The following is a 22,186-nucleotide window of genomic DNA, read 5'->3' as shown; positions in this document are numbered from 1 at the left end:
CAACAGCGACAAACTGTATTATCTCTGTAAATGTTAACTGCTGCCACTTTTAGCTCTGTTTTTGGTCTGCACCTCCTCCTGAGAGAAGTATCTGGCTAAACGCTCCACTATGTTCACCAGCTCGTTGCCATGGCTGCCATGTGGTGCTGTGCAGGTACAGTGGGCTTCATCAGAGGTTTCTTTCAGCTTTTAATCATCCAAAATCCCCCAAAAAGTTATGTTCTGAAAACAAAAAATAACTCGCTGAAAGACACTGAAAATGCTCCATAAGGGAACTGATGGGTTTGTTTCTGTGAGTGGCATCTCTCACATTGAATATTGTGATTTGATCCATTCTTAGAGTAAAGATATTGATTATCTTCAGCTTTTGACCTTTAGTAGCACCATAGAGCTGTTTTGTCTGTTCTGTTTATGTTGTGCATCATATGCAGTGTGACCTCCTAAATAGTTAAATGAACTGACATTGACACTGTTGCTTTATCTGCTTTAGTGATCAGAGTTGCATAAAGTTGTGACGATGGGAGGTGTCTGGACCTCTGCAGGCACACGTTAGCAGCCATGTTGTTTAAATAGTGGTAATCGTGAAGCTTCCTGTGTGTGTGGGCGGCCTTCTGCATGTACTGTGTGGAGGGAAGAGATCTCTCTCCTCCATCTTTCAGTGCTCCAGACAACATGCAGACACTCCTGGTAGGTGTGTGTTATGTCTCTTATCACCTTTACTCTGACATAATGCAGACAGTCCTGTGTGTGTGTGTGTGTGTGTGTGTGTGTGTGTGTGTGTGTGTGTGTGTGTGTGTGTGTGAGAGAGAGAGAGAGCCAGTGTGGGGGTTGGGAGGTAATTTTGGCTCTGAAAAGACATAAATAAAAACCCCCACACGGCTGGCGAGTTGACCAGTGGAAAATGAAACCTTTTAAACTTTACGAGCATCCACATAGCAAAATAATTGCCGAAACGTTGAAATAGGTGTTCAAGTGTGCTTCTTTTCTCAGGCTTTTCCAATTAGGCTGCAGATGTAACTAGCACAGCAGGTCTTTGGGTTTTTGCAGCTTCAGCATGCTCCTTGTAGCTTGGAACATGCTCTTTTTCCACAGTCTGGAGCCAGATCAGTAAAGGTCAGCTGTGTTCACTGTCTCCCCGTTTACCGTCTTTGAAAATGAAATGAAACAGCGCAGGACGTCCATGCAACAGGCACTAATATCATTGATCTTTCTTCAGTGTGATAACGGCCTTTGGTTTGTGGGCCAGTGTTCACTGTGAAGTCACTACAGAGAACAAACACTGCACACACTTCATGTTCAGATGGACTGTTTGACCCTCCGTGAGATCACAGGTGTCGTTCATACCAGTCAAAGCTAAAGCTTCCTCTGAGGCGAGTCTCCAGTTCATATTTCAAACCATATTTCAGTTCCACCGAGATAAAAACCTGATGCTTGATTTGGACCGGGGAAAGTATCTGGTTCTGAGAAGTAAGGGTTTTAAAGTCATAAGGAAACAGTGCTAGGATGGTGGTTGCTACTATAATTTGACATATTTCAGCAACAGTTCAAGGAGTGAAGTGACAGCAGGGTAGTATACAGCCTGTGGCTACTCACAGCTATGTTGCAGTATTGAAAATTTGCCAGAAAGAACCAAAAGTAAATTTTTCGTCAGACTGTTGAGAACTTCAGAGGACCTTTGTGATGTTTTTTGTGCACGGTTTCTGGTTTTGGCCACTGGAACCAGCAGAATATGTGGTAAACACCACACTGACATGTTATCACCTGAAACAGCTGTCACAGTGATTGTACATGTACACGTCCTGTAGACACGGTGCAATGTGAGCCTTGTTTCAGGCCACTTGGCACATTTAAGACCAATATTCACCAGAAGCAAAAATCTGTTTAAAGAGTAAGGTTTACTCCTCACCTGCTAACTTTGACCTGTCTGCTCTTCAGGTGGAACACAGGGGGCTTATCACCAGCTGCCTGCTGCTGCTGGACAGCGCTGTTGTTGAGAGCAGAGAGAACCCAGACAGTAAAGCTGAGCTGAAAGATGCTAAACGCAGCGCAGAGCTGACAAGACTTTTATTTCTTTAATAAAAGCTAAGTCACAATCAATGTCTGGCTGAACAAATTCAACAAAGAGTCCAAAGAATTGGAGACCTTTATTCATCTGGCACGTTATGGTCTTTGCAGGTATTTGGCTCTCTGGGCACTTCATCAGTCAGTGGCACATGCTTTGGTGCAGTGTGCTGTAAAAAGGGACGACAGGACGTCTTGCTTCATGTTATCTACTGTTCCTCAGCATATGACTGCTCATTGTGAGGATTTTGATCAGGAATAAAGCAACGTTAGATGTTTCACATCGTGCTGTACGGTTTACAGGATTACGTGATGAAAGTGTGTCAGTGAATGCAGCAGTAGACTACCTGAACACTAAGCCTGGGGCTGTAAAAAGAGTGTGTGCAGAGCAGCTGTTTAACGAGGCGGCACGGCGTGGTGCAGTTCATGATTCATGCCAATAGATGTCAATAAAGGTCATAGATTTCATAGATGTCTCTTTCAATCAGAAATAAATCAAGTCTTTACCTCACAGCCGTGGCACAGTGGATAACTTCAAGCTATTAAAACCTGAAGCTTTTGAGTTGTGGAGGTCAGACATAGACAGCTCAACAACTCAAGAATCAAGAAACCCATAAAAGTTCAATTGATTGATCAGATTTTAGACACAAATAATATCATGGTAACTCCTGAGCTGTGAAGAATAACTTGTTAAGACGTGAGGAAGTGCCCCTTTAAATCAGCTCTATCCTACATGTCCCTATTAAAACGTCTTCATGGAATAAAGAGCTGGATAAACATCCAGCACACATTTGTTAAGTTATGAGAGGAACTAGCTGTTGTATTATCAGTTGCTCAGCGCGCTGCCTCTGTGCCATGTGAAAATGTGTTTTCACAGAGAGAAAACTCTCTTTGTTCGAGCTCTGTTGCCTTTGGCAGGTAACACGTCTTGACTCACAGTTCTTCAAATGTGGGGCCCTTTTTTCCTATAGGCTACACACACACACACACACACACACACACACAACCTTGAGGAGACCTACAAATAATCACGTACTGTATGCTTGCCTGCCTGTCAGTCTGCCATGATAGCGAGTTCAGTTCCAGCGAAGTGATGAGAGACAGAGCTGAGGATGGACGTCGGAGGGTTTTCCACGTTTAGTCACTCTGACTTCAGTCTTGACACGAAGAGAAGTTCAGAACAAAACCAGAACAGAACTCTGACAGATGCGGCCTGAGAAGTTTTCTCATGTTTTCAACTGTGGTCCGAACCATTGCATCCATCACTTTACTGTTTAATGAACTCCTTATTCTGTTCGCATCAAGCAGACTGGACACGTAAAACACTTGACTCATGACATTCATGTCAGAGTATCAGAAGTAAAGATCTATTATCACATTGTCTGCTTGTTAATACTGATGCATCGACATGGAGAGTTTTTAAGTGACAGCTGCTTGACCTAGAGGTAGTTTTAACTACTTCATGTCCAGTTTGTGGGTAGTTTAACTCAGTGGGTGTCAGACCTACACTGTCACTCACCAGATAGATCATAGGGGTCACAAGATGATTAACGGGGGAGGAAGGGTGAGAAAACACGGCTCAGTCATACAAATCTTTATTTGTTTTTCTGACTTTTTCTTGAGCCTTTGTTTTTTTGTGAACATCTGGACGGTTTGAAGAGTTATTTAAAGGTAAAGGATGTAACACAGTGAGGTCCCATCAGGTGTCCCTGTCCCTTTTGGCCTTGTGTTTTGTCTTTGTCCTGCAGGTACCTAATGGAGAGTGATTAGCCCAGCGTGCTCTGCCTTCTGCTCTCTCTAGCGGAGGCCTCCACCTTATCTTTTGTAAAGACATCACTTTCATCACTTGGGCGGCTGTGGCTCAGTGGTAGAGTGGGTCGTCCCTCAGTCAGAAGGTCGGGGGTTCGATCCCCAGCTCCTATGGGTCAACATGTCGAAGTGTCCTTGAGCAAGACACTGAACCCCAACTTGCTCCTGAAGCATGGCTTCAGAGTGTGAATGAGTATGAAAGAATAGTCTCCTCCATTACATTTCTCCTGTATGATTGATGTGTGAATGGGTGAATGAGGATGTCATATAAAGCGCTTTGAGTAGTTGAAATAACTAGAAAGGCGCTATACAAATACAGACCATTTACCACTTGTTTATGTCAGTCTGCTTGACTCGTCTCCCTCTTTTGTTGCCATTTCCACCTTAAAATGTCTAAAAACAACCAGTCCTATATCATACGATGTGTACTTTCATTATCCCAGATGTTTCCAACAATATTCAGACCCATTTCACTTGGTCTCCTATCAGTGGCGTCAGGCCTCCTTCGCCCCTCTAGTTGCTCTCAGGGCAAACAGGAAACAGCAGACGACACATCAGACAGTGAAGAAGGAAGTCTGCCAACCAGCTAACTAGACTCTTGTTGTGTTTTCATTCTGCTGATTGTACGGCTCCCTCGGTCGTTACGTTAGCTAATGGTACTTGCAGCAATTTCATTAGAATGAAATGAGACACGTGAACATTTGAACAATTTCCTTGTCCGTAAACATGATTTCAGCCTGATGTGTGTCAGTCGTCAGTTTTAATCTGGTTAAGAAAATAACTGCTGTTGTTTTCGGTTTGAGGATGGGCTGGAATCGTCGCCCTGCTCTGGAGCTCCTCTCTGCAGATTTTTGGCATCTTTCAGCTCATTGTTTGGTTTTATGGCCCGCAGCCTGTTTCGGTTCTCTCTCATATCATCATGTTCCACTGCAGCAGGCGGCTGCTTGCAGAGAAGAACGCACAGCACATTACCTGTTCATCAGCAGCTAAAGAGAGAGATATTTCCTTCATGAGTTTATGTCAAACTAAAACAAATCACCCGTGTGACAGCTGATATTCCAACCACCAACGATGGCTCCATCCCTTCAGTGCTCCTCTGACACACTGTGTTTGTAGTGCTTCATGATGACCTCACTGACCTGATCATATTCCACAGTGATGTTGTGTCTCCTTTGATAAAACTACTGCACTTAAATACCCTTTAGAGGTTCTTTAGTTGAGTATCTTTATAGTTCAAATAGAAATATTGTACTTTGTTCTCACTACATCTACCTGACAGCTTTAAGTACTTTCCAGATTTGGATAATTGATCCGAATAATCGATTAAGAAATGATGTAGTCTTTCTATGTTCGGTGACCCAGCAGTGTATACAGTCATTTAATGAGCAGCAACATTACAGTGATGAACACATGAATGATCATAACACACATGGTGTGACATCCATGGGCCACTCTATGAGCAGTAGGAGTATTTTTACTGTTGGCACTTTAAGTTTATTTGGTTGCTCATCCTTTTGTAACTTTCCTTCAGACACATTTTCAAAGCAGAACTTTTACTTTTGCTCTCTGGTGTTTCTACTTCCACTGGATGTTGGTGGTCAACGCAGCATTACAGCAGTCTTCAGTCTTTGGGGACCAGAGCGCCTGCTAATATTTAAAGCTCCACCCCAGATGAGGTAGCAGTGACTCCCCCCTCCCCTCCTCTCCTCCCCCCTGTCTCCCGCTCTCCCTGCCTCGGTCCGGCCCTTCTTCACATTTCAGCTCCCTCTCTGGACCAGAGGAGGGACTCTTCAGGACGCCGCTCCATGAGACGGAACAGCCCGGATGATGCGTGTTGCGCTTCAGCTGTTCGATGAAAGAAGAGACGCGCAGAAGAAGCGATGGGCACCGATCCTGGACTTTCACCTTCCCTGCCGTGGGGAAACAGTCGTGGGTTCACCGTGAGGGTCGTACCTGTGCTGGTTCTGGTTCTGGTCCAGCTCTGCGCTGCTTTTAACTTGGACACGGAGGAACGCGTCGTTTTCACCGGGCCAGGGGGGAGTTATTTCGGCTACTCGGTGGAGTTCTTCTCCAACTCATCCAGGTAAAGTCTTCCTCACTTCTGGAGCCAGCAGGAGAAAGTTTACAGCAGCCTGTGCTCCTCAGAAACTCTGCTCTATAATATTACTACTCTAATATCAGTCCTTCCATAATATTGTACTTCTGTTAGACTCTTAATATCTTTGTAAAATACAGTAGCTCAGTCAGCTGAAAGGGATCTTTTCATGGTGTTCACCTCATATTATTTAGGAGTAAACACCATTTAGTCATTTTATTTACTATGAAACACTTTGCAGCCTTGTTAAGCAAAGTGAATGAAGTGATGAAGAGTCTATCAGATATTTAGATTATTAGATATGATGGAAACACAATACATGTACACTGTTGTTGTGTTTGAACAACAACCTGAAGTGTTGTTTAAGTCAAGACAACATTTATAAGTTCAACAGCAGCCTTTAGAATATATTTCCCAGTTACACAGTAATGGAAATGTTTGGGTAGAAAGATGTCATACATGTCTACATCTCTCTCTCTCTCTCTCTCACACACACACACACTGGATTCTAGCCCAAGCATGATTGGAAACAGACATACATGTTTCTGTGTGTGTGATTAAGAGAGGAGGGGTTAACCCACAGCAGAGTCAGAAATATGCTAATGTTCTCTGAATATGCACCAGATGAGGAGCTGCTGAGTGAGATAAAGTCACAGGTCGAACACACAGCGTGTAGCTGGTCATCATCTGTGCCTGAGGTCTGAAGTATCACAATCATGGCGCTCCGTCAGACAGTTTGTTCCTCTCATGAGTCACCATCACATTCAAATCACAGAGCTTACGTCTCGTTCTTCCAGCGTATCTGTATACCCAGTGATCTTAAGCCACAAAGTTGTTTACCAGGCATTTAAAGATGCATTTTTAACCTGTTTGTCAAGTTGTGCCTTGTTCTCCTCATCCAAAGACGGATGGTAGCCGGAAATGCTCACTGCTCAATTTGTACAATATTGTGTTATATTCCAGTATTTGATATTTGACAAAATGATAACATTCATAACAAAAAGGAACAGAAAGGACATAGTATGTCACTTCTGGCAAGGAGTCACAGGCTGGGAAACAGCTAAACATTTTAATATTAATTAATATTTCAAAATATTTGAGTCTTTGAGGATTTAGAACAGCAGTAAGTTCTGTTAGATTAGTAGCAGAAAGGTAGTACATTCATTTGTCTGTAAATCGGATGCTTAGCTGTGACTAGTATGTTGCAGTGATACATGAGAGGCCCACTGTGGGACTACACACAGACTCATAATGACTGATAAAGTCTAATATCCTCAGAGGAACCTGTGTATAGGCAGTAGTTTATAGTGTAGTTTGGTGCAGTAACACAGTAACTTACTACAGGGCTCCATTCCCAAATGTATGCTACTGTAGACCATCTGTAAAACTACAGGTGTGAATCTTCACTGGCCTCCCGATCCAATGACAGTACACCTGTCCATGCAGCTACCTCGGTTTTCTACACTGCTGCCTGTGGTTTTGCTGGTATAGTGGTCTCTGGAAGCTCCAGGGTCTTCGGCAGGTGCCTGAGCGAGGCTGTGGATCCTCATCCATGAAAGCTGCCACAGATCAGATGATTCTCTCCCTCTTTCTCAAAGATAACATAACAAGATAGCAAATTCTTTGCTGACTAGGCCTCACACACGCCGGCCCAGGGGGAAAACAGCTAACGTGGGAGGCACATTGCACACACGTCTTGTCCAGTTTGTGCTTCCTGTGACGGAGTGGGTGAGCACTTGGGTCCTCTCACCACTTGTCCCTGGACCGGTCTGGTTTCCCTATATGTGTTTTGGCTTTGTTTAACCAGGCTAGTGTGGCAGCACACTTACTATCCTGGGTTTGTGTGCGTCAGGTCACATTTTACATCAAGCTCAGGAAGAATTAAAGTAAAACACAGACAGTCATTTAGTTCAGTTATCCTTTTATTAATTTGCAGGTTTAATTATGGTTCAATTGGTCATTTGTTAGACTTACCTTTTGTTTGTTCTGACTCACCATGTGGGAGGAGTGTTCAAGAGGAGGCCGGCCACAACACTTCCCCATTTTATGGTTTAGGTGATGTCAGCATGACATCATTGGGTCAGACCATGTGGAGGGGGTTTTATTTGTTTCCTTTTGATAAATGGTGGATTATTAGACGACATAAATAGTTTTTGCTTGTTTAGTTTTGAAGGATTAGATAAAGGTTCCGAGGGTTGTAGTGTGTGCTGTGATCCTTTATTTTGATTTGCAGATTAGTTGCAACTCGGAATACACACAGCCCCCATGACCCCACATGGTGGAGCTGAAGTGAGCACAGGGGGGATTGGAAGCACTATTTAAGGAGTGAGAACTTGGATGCCGGGGGGCTGGAGGCTGGTTTGAGACTGGAGGGCTGTGCTGTGACAGAAAATATTTCCTTTTCAGTAGCTACAGTTTAATTTTGAAATAGTGTTTTTTATTTTGTAATTTAAATGATTGAGCACTGTAAAATAAAAGCACCTCTTTTTGCATACAAGAAGTCTGCTGACTACACTTCCCAGTAAGTTCATAAAATACAAAATGTGCCCAGATGTCCGCTTTCAAACGCTGGCTGCGTTTCTTTTTATCTGTATCTTCCAACATATAAAAGTAATGTTTGCCTCGTACTTTCCCACAATTCAAGAGAGCGACTCTGCTTCTGGACAGTAACTGTAACTGAACGACTTTATTGCTGTAGCTGAAAGCAGACATCAGTATGACGGTGTAGTTATTAGAGCAATATTGTTAACACATGAAGACTTTAACGCTCTGAAAACAACCATGTTTCTGAACGGCCAAACTTCCCTCTCAGCCAGCTGCTCACAGCTGCTGCTGCTGCTCAGAGCCGAGGACCTCTGCAGGATGTGTTTCATCACCTGTAAGGCCTTTATAGATGATGACAGAAATCTAGTGCATATCAGCTAATTCGCCGTGTTATCTGCTGTATGAGAAGCTGCCGGAGAGCAGCCTGCAGCGGACAGCATTTAGCTGCTCCTGTAGGAGCTGTCTCCGTTTCCCTCACTAACATCCTCAAGGCAATGTTAGTTTAATGGATGTCGATATTTTCCTGTGAGGAAATTGCTTACGGTACTCTTAGTTTGCTTAACTAAGCCTCTGGCAGTCAGGGGGCATGTTGTTGGTAATTCTGGGATGTTGATTCAGACCAATTTGCACAGACTCAGCCCCCTTTTGCCTGCAATAGTTTTGCTAGAATCTGTCTGTTCTTGTTTCGTGCTGGATAAACAGTGCAGGAACGATGCATTCCTCAATGAGGGAGATGGTTTTTTTCTGCTGATGAGGTTGTTTCTGCTGGTTGTTATGCATTCTGACAATTACGAGACTGTTTGGCTGCGGGGAGCCTTGTTAAGAGCTGCTGCCGTTGTTCACCTTGTGTCTCTGCACACATGTCCAGTTTATGTCCATAAGTCTCGTTAAGGATGCAGGCATCAAGTGTGCGGGCAGAGTTGGCTCACTTTGACTGATTTTAAGATAATCAAAATGAGCAATAAATGAGTGACGCTTGGAAGGGTATTGATAAGAGGCTGGGTGATTGTTTTTGCTGTTTTTGGCAAATAGGAGACATTTTATGTTTATCTCTACTATAATTTGTTATAGTATAGTAACTATAGTTTGTTAATTATGCTTGTGCTTTTTTTAACCAAATGTGGACTGAGGGAGGTTTGAAAACTGTGTCCATTCATAGTACCATGATGAATATGATCAGTGTATCATTTAATTTATGGATTACACCGCGGGACTGTAGTGTAGTCTACATCGACAATAAAACAAAACTCTAGTCATGGCTCGCAGCTCTGTGGATGGTACTGTTGCTCGGATGGTCCACCAGTTTGTTTCTGGCTGAAATAATCGGACACCAATTGGATGAATTGCCATGAAATGTTCTTAAGACATTCATGGTACACAGAGGATGACTCCTGTTGACTTTTGCGATCATCTGGCTTTTACCTTAGCATTAGGTTGACATTTTGGTTTTTACTGAAATACCTCTACAAGTATTAGATGGATTGTTGTGAAATTTGATACAGATGTTCATGGTTCCCAGAGGATGAATCATAAAACTTTGATCCTCTGACTTTTCATTAAGCACACAAAAATTCAGTTTTTTTGGTTTATTACCAAATATCTTCAAAACGAATGACTGATCAGATTCACCTGAACTTTGTTTAGTGCTGATTAGTAAGTGTTGGAGGGGGCCTTGTTGATGAGGCTGGCAGCAGAGGGGAAGAAACTGTTCCTGTGGCGGGAAGTTTTGGTCCTGATGGACCGCAGCCTCCTGCTGGTGGGGAGGGGTCTCAAAGAGACTGTGTGCAGAGTGAGAGGGGTCGGCCACAATCTTACCTGCACGCCTCAGGATCCTGGAGGTGTACAGGACCAGCCAGTCACCCTCTCTGCAGAGCAGATGCCCTTGGGCCTGGCAGGGGCAGCAGCGTACCAGACGGTGACGGAGCGGGTGAGGGTGGACTCAATGATGGCAGTGTAGAAGTGTTCATCACTGTCTTTGGAAGGTTGAATTTCTTCAGCTGCCACAGGAAGTACATTCATTATACCTGCTAAACATCAACATGTTAGCATGTGACCATTTAGCTGTGCACACAGAGCTGTAAGACTCTAAGAGTCTGTTTATACCTGGTTTCAAAATGACTTTTTGATCCACCTACGTCACTTCTGCTAAAAGGTCAAAGGTCTGTTGCCAAAGAAGCACCAGATTTGGTTTGCACTCACAAAAATGTACAGACTGTGCCAGCTGTTGAGATTGGCAGGACAGGAAGCCATTTGTGACTTACAAAAGAACGCAGGACAAGATGAAAAAAGAAAGAATGCATCGTTAATAGCAGAGCATCAACTGTTTTTCTGTCATGTCCTTGTTATTGTTCTTACAAAAGACATGTGGTCAAAAGCACCTCGGCAAGTGGTGTGAGCGATCAGATCATAGTGTTTCCTGGTTGTCGTTTACACTTTGTTACACTTTATGTAGACTATGTGGACTTTAGTGCTGTCCACTTGTGATCCCACGACGCATTTTAAAACCGAGGGTAAACAGGGTCCATGTCCTGTTCATTGCACTGGATTTAGTCACTTTCCCATTATGGACACAGTATGCACCCACAACCTGCGTAGAATTAGTCTTTATGATGAAATGGGACACAGATGGAAACTCTGTGACCTGATGTTTATGCTCACTAACCTGTCTGGGAGCTCTGCATTAAAGGACAGGATTTCATTTGTACAGTCTGGAGCTGTAATGCAGGCTCAGCTGCACAATCTGACTGAAATACTACAGAATTGATCTTATTCGTTTCTATTGCTCTCAGAGGTTCAGTCAGGACTGAGACAACGGGAGAGAAAACACACTAATTGAGTGTCAGATTCTTGTGGGCCACCCACACATGTGCGATTTTAATGAGTGTATTTACATGTTACCCAAACAAAGCAGATATTCAGGCATGAGCATCATATCCTGTTTATTATAACAACCCAGATACGGTCTGGAGAAACCTGAACAGGGTTAGAGGGGATACAGACACTCTGTTGGTTTCCATGAACATTTATTGTGTTCACTGCCGAGTACAATGGAAGATCATATGATTATACCTCAGGGGTGTCCAACCACTGACTTGTGTCCACTAAAATGAAGCAATGTCCACAGGTGACCCCTTGTCATGTCATTGTTCTATCTGAATCATTTTAGATGCCTGATAGGGTAAACTATTCAGTATATTAGAAAAAATGAGTTATTAGAAAGAAAGAAGAATAAACGTAGCTTTGTTACAATGGATGCAAACAGTTAAACTGAGAAGGACCTACCATTAGGCTGTGACTTGTTTCAGAATAATGTGACTGTCAATGCATTCACTGGTGCTCATAAATCTTTTACTAAAAATTACACGTTGCATCCTTGACCTCGCCATGCCTCTGAGCCATTTCCGTGTTAGCAGATGTTCAAATTGAGTGTGACTTAAAGGAAAGGAATCCTCATTTCAGGCCTCAAAAAAATCACCCGTCATCCCACTGAGGCACATCATAATGTCAAGGAGTCTGTTGTTGACTGTTGTCTTTTCATTATGAGTGCTTTTAATCGACTCAAAGGTATTTTAGAAATCCACACATGCAGAGATCACAGGGGGGTTTAAAGTCCCCAAAGTACCTTTGAAGGAGAGGCCCACTGAGAGCCGGCACCCTGGTCGTCTGAGTGGCTGTGGAGTGAGTGGTTAATAAGGAAAGCTCTTAGAGCCATGTACATATTCTTCTTGTGCTCTCCAGACAAATTGGGGGACTGAGGGGTGGTTACGCAGTCTGTCTGATCTCTGCTAATGTCATCAGTCACCAGTGTCTTAAGTTGTGCCATTTGCTCTAGGCCCTGCCTCTCTAGCAGGAGCGCTTGGAAACCTTGAGAGCGTAGCTGATTTGTGATTCGCACACACTTGTATATTTGCATGCAGGAGTGAAGAGATAATGTTACCAGCAGCACATGTTTTGCTGTATCTCCCTCTTCATCCTTATTCAGACTGACATCTCGTGAAAATGTGCAGAAATATGCTTGTCTTCTTAGGTCTCCCACTCTTTATTTCCTCATAACTTTTCTTTTGAAACCTTTTGGAAATAAGATGCTTAAACCACTAGCTAACTGGCAGATAGATGCAGAACTGTAACTAGCGTGGCAATAGCAGTTATGATATTCATATTTCTAACAAACTTGAGCGACCTGGTTTCGGACTGTGTTTGTGGTACAGTTGCAGCACTAAATTTCATTTGAGAAAGAAGAACACTAAAATGATCTCCTCTTTGTCTGGATGACCATCAGCAAACAAGCAGCTCCAATGAAAGCTAGTCATGTAGGCCAGAGTCTAGTCAGAGTGGGCTATAATAATTGCACTCATGTCACTACCACTCAAGCTTCTTTTACAGTGTTTTAACATCATTCAGGTCATCATTTAGTTTTTTCCAGCTTGCAGCTTTACTGTTTTGATTCACTCTGATGGCTCTTGTCCACATTGTTTCCAGCAGCAGCAGGCATTTGTTTTCAGCAAACCAGCTTGGATAAACTCACTAAACACTACCTGCCTCGCACCAGAGAGCAGACAAACCCAGTCAGCAACAAGCTGGTGAATACAGGGGAACTTTTTTAGCATACATGGGTTTAGAGGTTATCTGAAACATAGGACATTCTCAGTGGCTATAGGTGAGTTTTCCTCTTCTTCTGCCCTGGTCACCTATGGGGTCCCTCAGGGATCCATCCTGGGGTCGCTTCTCCTCTGCCTGTATATACTCCCTCTTGTAAACCTGCGTTTCCCGTCACTTCTGTGCTGATGATTCCCTGCTGTACCTCCCACTAAAATGTAGAGATTCTTTATAGCTTCTCCTAGACTGCTTCAAGGGTATTATAGGCTGGATAGAAAATGATTTGCTTTAGCTAAACAGTAATAAAACAAAAGTAATTGCCTTCGGTCCCACTAAGTCTAGAAGCTATTGCTGTCTTCAAAATGCAGCTGCAAGGATGTTGACTCGTATTAAAAAGTGGGAGCACCTTCACCTTACCCCAGTCCAATGCCTCCATTGGCTCCATATTCATTTTAGGACTGAATTCAAGACCTTAATGGTCAGGCCCCATCGTCACAGAACGTATTCTCTGGCAAGCAGCTCCCACAGTAGGTTTCTTAGATCTGACAACACATCTCTCCTGTAAGTCCTACGGTGACAACTAAAACTGGAAGGTGACAGAGCCTGTGCAGCTGCTGCTCTACAGTTGTGGAACTTGTTGCCGTTAGATGTTGTAGATCTGTTGTCATGCTTAGAATTCTGAATTTAGTCCCTTGTTTGTTGTTTGTATATTTCTTTCTGTGTTTTTTACTTTGTAAGTTGTATTTCAGTGTTTTTCTGTACAGCTGAAGCTATGTTTAAATGTGCCCTAGTGATAAACTTTACTTACTTACTTCTTCAAAAGACTCCTCTGACTTCACCGGTTTTTAATTCATGCATCACCAGAGGGTAAAGGATTGCAGACTCAGACCCCACGCTGAGGTCACAGAGCTTTGGCTTTACTTGATGTGACATTATGTGAGCATTACGTTAGTACTGTCAGCCAGAGATGGATGTTTAAATGTTGTGGGCAGCAAATCTGCACAGAGTGTTTTTCCTGTATCTAACATTAAAAAGCTCCATGACCAACTGTTATTGATAATGACAGGGGTATGCAGAAATACTGCCACTGAGGTAATAACCCCAAAATGAACTTTAAATGTACTTAAATAATAATATGAAACACTTGTGCTGTACCTTAGTAACAAGTCCCTTAGGACTATTTCATCACAGCGTTGCTCCTTAGTTGTAATTAAAGGAATAGTTCAACATTTTAGGTAATATACTCATTTACTTTCTTATTAAGAGAGTTAGGTGACAATAATGATACCAGTCTCATGTCTGTTTGGTACCTTTCAGCTCCTTTTTACCCTTCAGGCTCTTCATCCAGGTACCTTTTTCATCAGCTGTGTGTATGACATGCTTATAAGAAGTTAAATGCATATGATTTTAAATCCAAACAGTTGTATCTTGGACTTTTCCTGGGCTCAGTTCTCCACTACAGTGTAAGATTATGTTTTCCTTTCTGCTGTCTAGTATCAGTATTTTGATCGGCGCTCCGAAAGCCAACACCAGCCAGCCCAACATCACCGAGGGAGGAGCTGTGTTCTTGTGCCCCTGGAGCCAAGCTAACTGCAGCATTATCGACTTTGACAAGCAAGGTAGGGTGTCTTGTTAAATCCAAATTGACGGCCGGCCTCTTTCTTAACCGCACAGATAAAAACATGATCTATGATTTTTCCCTCAATATTCAAAATCCAACGGAGGGAATTTTCCTTACACCATAATCACAGCAGTAGTTGGTAACTCATTGTTTCAGGATATAAAAATGTCACTCTCCCCAACGACACAGTTAAACAGTTGAGACAGGGCTGTGTAGTTAACACTCACCTGCTTCTAACCAGCCATAAAAGTGGCTGAGGGAAGCTCCACTGTGCTTGACCCTGAGGTCAGAAGTATGGCTCCCTGCCATCTCACAGCTCCTAATCCAGCGGTTCTCTGGTTGATTGAAACCACCCTTTGATGTCTCTCCTGAGTTTTAATGGTTGCAGAGGCGTTGCTCCGCTCCACCCCTCACTGAGGTCTCCATTTTGGGACATGGCCTGTCTTTGCAGTGTTTTCACAGAGCTTTGATTTCCTGCTGGACTCGGGCCCAATGTTGTGAGTGCCCTTTAATTAGGGCAGAGTCATTACGGGGACGAGGGACCCCAGAGGACCTGGGCTGCCCCCGGCTCTGTCAGAAAAATAATCGCCTCCATCAGAAATGCAGGAAGTGATAAGGACCACTGTTTGAGGATCACAGGGGCTGACTTATCGTATCAAATAGCAGTTTACACAGAGAGAGCAAACTCTGCGTACATAAATACACACCTACAAACTGTTTACAACAGCCTCTGAAACATGAGACACTGGAGAAAAAAACCAATCCAATGCAAAACCACACATATGTTCACACACACACACACACACACACACACACACTCTTTTACATTCACTAGTCTTGCATTTGCCATTACAGGCCTCAGGATTCATGGTGTGTTTTAGGACATAGCGCAGACTCCATTAACCCAACAAGCACCCTGAGTTGCAGCCAGGAGAGTTTAACGTCACCACTCTGCTGCAGTCAGCAGCCACATATGTCAGAAAATATACCACAGTAAAGCTTACACAGTTACAGGCACATTTAAGTATGATTTAAAATGTTTAGTGCTTGATTTGGGACCAAAGACGAGCTTTCTCATTCAGGCACAGTGAAGGTGCCAGGTTTTGTTAAATTACTTTTCAAGGATGCGGAATTTTTTGGTGCAAGGGTGAGCAAAAATCCTGCATGTTGAAGAAATTAGGATCTGACTGCAAATCCCACCATCACAAACTTTTATGCTGTACCTGGATAAGGATGTGGATGGGTTTTCCAAGTCAGGAACTTGCTTTTACAGTGTTCCGTAGGATATGAAGGCAACCTGGCTCACCCACCTGGCTCAGAACGTCAGTTTTGTGGACCAGGAATAGCAATTCAAGTAGAAATATTGCTGTCTTATTTTTCCAAATTAATTGTTATAACAGCATGTTGCTGAAAGCAGAAATCCAGGAGGTGTAATGCTGCCGAAGTTGCAAAAGTAAAGTTAAAAACGAGGCAACTATGCAAACACACACACACACACACACACACACACACACCTCTACCCTCACTGTTCCCTGCCTTCTTACTAAGAGGGCCTCTTCTCAAAACAGATCCTGACAATGAAGTGCAGCCGTGTGGGTTACAGTAACAACAAAGTCCAAGTCCCTTTGAGCTGTTTGATGTCTGCCATAGGATGGAGGATGGATTAAGACTGCAGACCCCGGGAACAAGGCCATAAAATATCCATGTAAAAAGCCAAGAACATGTGGGGAACACTCTCAGATGAAGCCCTGACAGCACAAAAATCAAACGCCAATGACAGGGTGATCTGTGACTAAGTTAAGATAGCAACTCCTGACATTACTGAAGTCTCACTGAAGTTTCACTCTCTGAGGACGTGGCTGCTTTGTTATCATACAGCCACAGAAGAGCTCCGTCTCTGACTCTGTCTAATATGGATTCCCCTCTGTGTTCTCCTAGGTGATCGATATTTCTACATTAATGACGTGAACACTCAGGTGGAGTTCAAGTCCCATCAGTGGTTTGGAGCTACTGTGCGTTCCCATGGTAACAGCGTTCTGGTAAGAATGGGTCGGGGGGTTGGTCGGTCTGTTTTTATGATTGACCTACATTAGGCTGGGTACATTCTTTCTTTAAATAATCTGCTGGGAGATTTGTTTTAATGCACATTAACATCAAACTCCATATGGGGTCCCTCAGTGTGCTGTACACACCGGGATGCTTGGACTGACCCCTCTGTGCTTTTATCATACAGAACAAAAGTCAAGTCACATTAAGACAACTCTCTTACCATATGTTTTCATACTAAAAATATGGTCCACAACTGTAGAGCAGCAGCTGCACAAGTTCTGTCACCTTCCAGTTTTAGTTGTTACAGTTGGACATACAGAAGAGAAGTGTTGTCAGATCCAAGAAACCTACTGTGGGAGCTGCCTGCCAGTGAACAAGGTCTGTGATGTTAGATGGGACCTGACCATGTTAAACTTACCAATAGAGTCAGTGAGCACTACATGCTAGACAGTAACCCTACAGAAGAATCTTCTGTTTGCATGTGATGCTACATGATCTATCCATTCATTGTCTGTATTGTGAATCCTTATCCTTATCTGTACTCTCTGGACTGGTCACCAGTCAGTCACAGGACTGACAATAGAGTCAGAGCCAACTCCAGACAGAAAGGTTCAAACCTGCCGGCCTGTGAGGCGACAGGGCTAAACACTGCACCACCGTGCTGTCCATGCTACATGATACTAAGGCTATTTCTAACGATGCTATCCCAGAAAGTCTGGATGGCTGCTGTAATGGAACCCTTTGGCCATGGACTAAAGGGACCTCAGAGCACCAATTGTTTCATCCATAGCTTGCACTTGCTCTTGTGTTTTTCGGTTTTGGACAAAACATTAGGCTACCTTGTTACTGACCAATCAGAGCCATGTCATGCTTAAACCCAACCAATCAGAGGCAGGCCAAGCCTAAACCTAACCAATCAGAGGGATGCCATGCTTGACTCTAACAGAGGCAGAGTCACTTCTGGTTCCAAAAAAAACAAGATGCCAAAATGCCAAACTTGAGGCCTCAAACCAGCAATCCACAAACCAGTGGGTGACTGTACAATAGATACTGAAACTTATTCTGTAAAGTCATTGCTGGTTCCTCATCAGACAGCTTCAGCAGGTTTGGAAAACTAGCGCTTGACAGAGTCCCCCTTTTCTGTGTCTAACTACAGTATCTAAGTAATTCTTGAGTTTTATGAAGGGTCAAGGTAGAAACTGTGGTCACTGAGCTGTCTCTCTCTGTGCTTTCTAGGCTTGTGCTCCCAGGTATTACTGGAGGACCGAACATGAAGCCCCCTTTGCTGATGTCACAGGAACCTGCTACCTCTCTGTAGACAGCCTCAAAACATTTGTGGAGTACGCCCCCTGCCGAACAGGTGGGTAACTGCAGTGATAGCCAACCTCCGGGGAGGCGTGGCCGACATACCTTAACCCAACAGACATAACACTGACTCTCCTTTTAGCTCTGGTTTGGCCTCGGTGAACTCAGGAATATCTGGGTGACGTGAAAGAAGAAGACATGTTGCACACATTTCTATACACTGTGTGACTTGTATTTTCTGGGGATATCGTTATCTACAGTATGCAAATGAAAATAAATGTCCATAAGTCCTCTTACAAAGAGATGCTTTTCACTCCAGACCTTGCCTGAGAGTCAGTTCACTTATCTTTATTATATATTATTATTATTTACACCCCTCAGAGCACCCAAGCTATTCTAGCAAATCAAGTAAATTACTTTGATTTGTGGTGAAAGTAATACAAAATTCATCAAAATTAACTATCAGTGTGTTTCTGGCAGTACGGAGGCTCAGATTGTCCCATCAACATAGTTCTTATACCCCGGGAGTACCGACACCCTCCTATCATATGAACAGAGGACAGTGGACACGCATTGTTGCAAACCTGTGGACATGTAGAGGAAAAGTTGTAGTTCCACATTCTTTTTATTTGTATTTGTTGACTCACACTTTTACAGTTGGTTTAAAATATGTTTGTGCTGAATATTCAGAATGTAGCTGTCTGCATATCTAATCAGGCTCCTGTCTACCGTTTAAAGCAGCACTTTAAACCCTAATGTGCTACAGGACACCGCTGCAAACCAAAGAGGCTTCGTCTTTTCTGTGTTCTCTTCTGTTGTTTTCCAAGTGTTGGTCTGGAATTCAGTCGTGGGTTTTTCAGGAACAGTAGGAATGGGGAAAAAGTCACAGTGGAGAATGGTGCCCTGTTTTCTGTCTTTAGTTTTCATGAAACATTTATCGGGGCTCCCCGTGTTTGCTGCTGTTCATTGCAGAAAGACATGGACCTGCCGGACAGGGCTACTGTCAGGGAGGATTTAGTGCCGACTTCACCAGGGTAAGAGAAATATTTTTTGGATTTCTATCTGGTTTCTTCGTAACCATACAGCCACCGTTTCTCTGTTGTGGCTGATGTAAGCGTTGGAAACTTCACAGTGTACATCAGATCTGCAGACTTTGTTTGAAACTTGATGAAACTGGTGACACGCAGACAGCTCAGCTCTGACTACTGTTGTGCGTTACAGGATGGGAGGGTTGTGCTTGGAGGACCAGGCAGCTTTTACTGGCAAGGTGAGCTCACAAGAATGTGGACCAGCATGGAGTATTGGGGGATATCTTCCAATAGATGTTTCCTTTGCCAGAGTCAAGTCAGTGAACAGACTTCAGTGGAACAACCACAGTTCAGAAGTCACATGTCTTATTTTAAACTCTGACCTTTAACCCCTTGTTACCCATCCATCCCATAGGTCAGCTGATCTCAGCCACCACAGAGGAGATTGTTAAGGCCTACTACCCCTCGTACTTTCTGCTGTCAGTTGCCGGACAGATTCAGACACAACAGGTGCAGGGGAGCTATGACGACAGTTACCTGGGTGAGGAAGTACAAACACACTGCCAACAAATTCTACCAACACTACTACTGTTGTCTCTGCAACAACACATGTTCATTGCTGCCGATAGTTTTAAACCTTCAAGCAGCAAGACCTCATGATCCAAGGCTACATATCTCAACAGCAGACGACAGCATCTGCTAAACTCTGGGTGTGTGGTTAGTGGAGGGTAATGTCTGAGGACTTAGTGACCCCCTGACCCTCTTTAGCACCACCATGAAGTCCACATTTTGACAGGAGTTTGGTTAGTCCCTGTCAAGGACAAAACAAACACCCTGAAAACAAATTGTAGGGTTTTCATTCAGTTTGGTGCTGATTTTTATCGTCTCCAGATGATGAGAATGTTTTCAGTGACCTCCTGACCTCACCTGTAGTTCACCATCAAGCCAAAAATTCACCTTTAATGCACAAGATATTAAAACATTCTCTGAAAGATTTCCCTGAAATCCCCACATCACATCCTAACCATCATATCAACCTTTCAACTTTGCACACAGAAAACTGAAACGTTACACATGGCACGACTCATGATCTAATCAGCAGGCTGTCATTAAATATACCAGGCACAGTCATGCTCCCAGAGGAATATAAACCCATGATGGTTAGAACAGCCTGACGACCCTTTCTATAGTGCTTCCCTCGGGACAGGCTGGTTGTACACATCACAACTTCATGAAAAAGGTTGTTTAAACCTTTAGTGTCTCCAGAGGGAGCTGCACGAGTCAGAAGTGAGCTGACCAGCTCGCTCGGACTCCCTAAAAACTTCTCCTGGTTTTACAGAATGTATTTGTGCTCTGTAACTTATCTAGATAGTGAGGCAAAGAGTCAGAAACACGTGACCTGGAGGACACAGAGCGGTGCAGGGAACACGGAGAGTTAAACCTGATTCATTTGTATTTACCGAGAACACTGTAATGATATAAAACTGGTTGAAAATCAATACATTTCACTTAAATGTTCATCCCATGACTAAACTCTGCGTGACACTTCCAATGTGTGAGGGGCTTTTTTTTTTTCTTTTTTTTTTTACCAGCAACCACCAATATTACAACAAAAATACACGAGTGCTCCATATTGTTATTATATTATATTATATTATATATAATATTATATATATATATATATATATATTATATTCTACCCAAAGTGATCAGAAACCGATGCGGTTAATCTATAATCTCAGTGATGAGTCATGAAACGTTTCCTTGTATCCACTCTTCATCTCTCCTGCAGGTTATTCTGTGGCTGGAGGCGAGTTCACTGGGGATGATGAGGAAGGTGAGGGTCATATTTATAGTACAGAGAGACAAAATGCATGGCTGAGTACAGCCCCCCCCATGTTCTGCCTAACATTTAAGAGCTCAGACGAAGCACACAGGACTGTATTGTGTGGAAAAGGATTTTAGGGCTTTTGTCAGGAAGCCAGAACATTTGTTGGTTGGTCACAAGCTTTCTCCAACAGTTCCTAGTTATCAGTCTTGTTGTGATATGAAACCTTCTAACCTTTTGGTCTTTGCTCTTCCTCTCGCAGATTTCATCACCGGAGTTCCAAAAGGACTCATGCTGTATGGTGTAGTAAGGACTCCCTACAATCTCATTTCACACCATTGTACAGTGCACTATCTACAGAACATCAGAGTATAGACACGCAGTATATTCAGAGTGGTAGCAGTACTAATGAATAAAGCTGCATGAACTTCTTTAGAATAATCATTGTATTTTGGGAATGTGAAGTATAGTTTATGATAAATAATGACATTGGTTGTCTCAATATAGGTATCCATATTAAATGGAAGTGATCTGAAGTCTCTGCTCAACGTGACAGGAGAGCAGGTATGTTCACATCTGGTAACAGATTTTCTGTAGTAGCCTGACCCCTGTTTTCATAGTGGGCACACATTTAAAGTGGCATGTTTAGAGGAGGGTTGAAGATGAAGGAATTTGGCCTGTGGAGAGGAGTCCTATAGCGGGGTCAGAGGTCTGGCTCACAGTATACACAGCTCGTGGTTTCTAAAAACTGTAAATCAAACCCAGAGGCAGCAGACGAGGCCAGTGTTCATGTTGTCACTGCACTGATTCAGCATGTGTTAAAATGGGAAGCACTGACACCGGCTGAGCTTTTAGTCATACTGCCCTCAAATAAAACCCACTGATGACTTTATTTAAAACAAAAGGTCACTCAGTTCAGCAGCCACGTTTATTTTTTGGCTCATTTGCTCTGCATTTTGAGGTGTGAAGCGTCGACCACTTACCTCCCACTCAACTTCCAGTGTCTGCAACAGCAAAATGTCCACTGTCAGACGAATACAACAGACATTATGAGAGAGTAGTCATATGAGTAATCATGTGGATGAATTATTTAAAATAGATAAATGAACTTTGAAAATAATTGAAGGAATTATTAAATCTCAGTGCATTATTATGAAACGTTGTTTCATCATCAATTTTCTTAATGAATGAACTTTATTGGATGTTGTTTTGTCATTTCATTTTAGACATTTTATTTCACAATACCCTTT

At 43.1% G+C, this 22,186-nt stretch overlaps 1 protein-coding gene across 1 annotated transcript in view; it reads left to right on the top strand.

The window, feature by feature from the left end:
- Nucleotides 1-5,697: 5,697 nt before the first annotated feature.
- Nucleotides 5,698-22,186, top strand: part of LOC139208444 (integrin alpha-5-like) — a 43,528-nt gene continuing 27,039 nt past the window's right edge. Inside the window, exons 1-10 of the mRNA XM_070838134.1 lie at nt 5,698-5,953; nt 14,600-14,724; nt 16,665-16,765; nt 18,012-18,135; nt 19,053-19,114; nt 19,302-19,347; nt 19,524-19,649; nt 20,901-20,945; nt 21,199-21,242; nt 21,444-21,500. Coding sequence (XP_070694235.1) covers nt 5,751-5,953; nt 14,600-14,724; nt 16,665-16,765; nt 18,012-18,135; nt 19,053-19,114; nt 19,302-19,347; nt 19,524-19,649; nt 20,901-20,945; nt 21,199-21,242; nt 21,444-21,500 — 933 coding nt within the window. The 5' untranslated portion in view covers nt 5,698-5,750. The remainder of the gene's footprint in view (nt 5,954-14,599; nt 14,725-16,664; nt 16,766-18,011; nt 18,136-19,052; nt 19,115-19,301; nt 19,348-19,523; nt 19,650-20,900; nt 20,946-21,198; nt 21,243-21,443; nt 21,501-22,186) is intronic.

Source organism: Pempheris klunzingeri, chromosome 2, assembly GCF_042242105.1.
Source record: "Pempheris klunzingeri isolate RE-2024b chromosome 2, fPemKlu1.hap1, whole genome shotgun sequence".
NCBI lineage: Eukaryota > Metazoa > Chordata > Actinopteri > Acropomatiformes > Pempheridae > Pempheris > Pempheris klunzingeri.
Note: the sequence above shows the minus strand (reverse complement) of the source record. Positions and strands in the feature narration are given on the sequence as shown.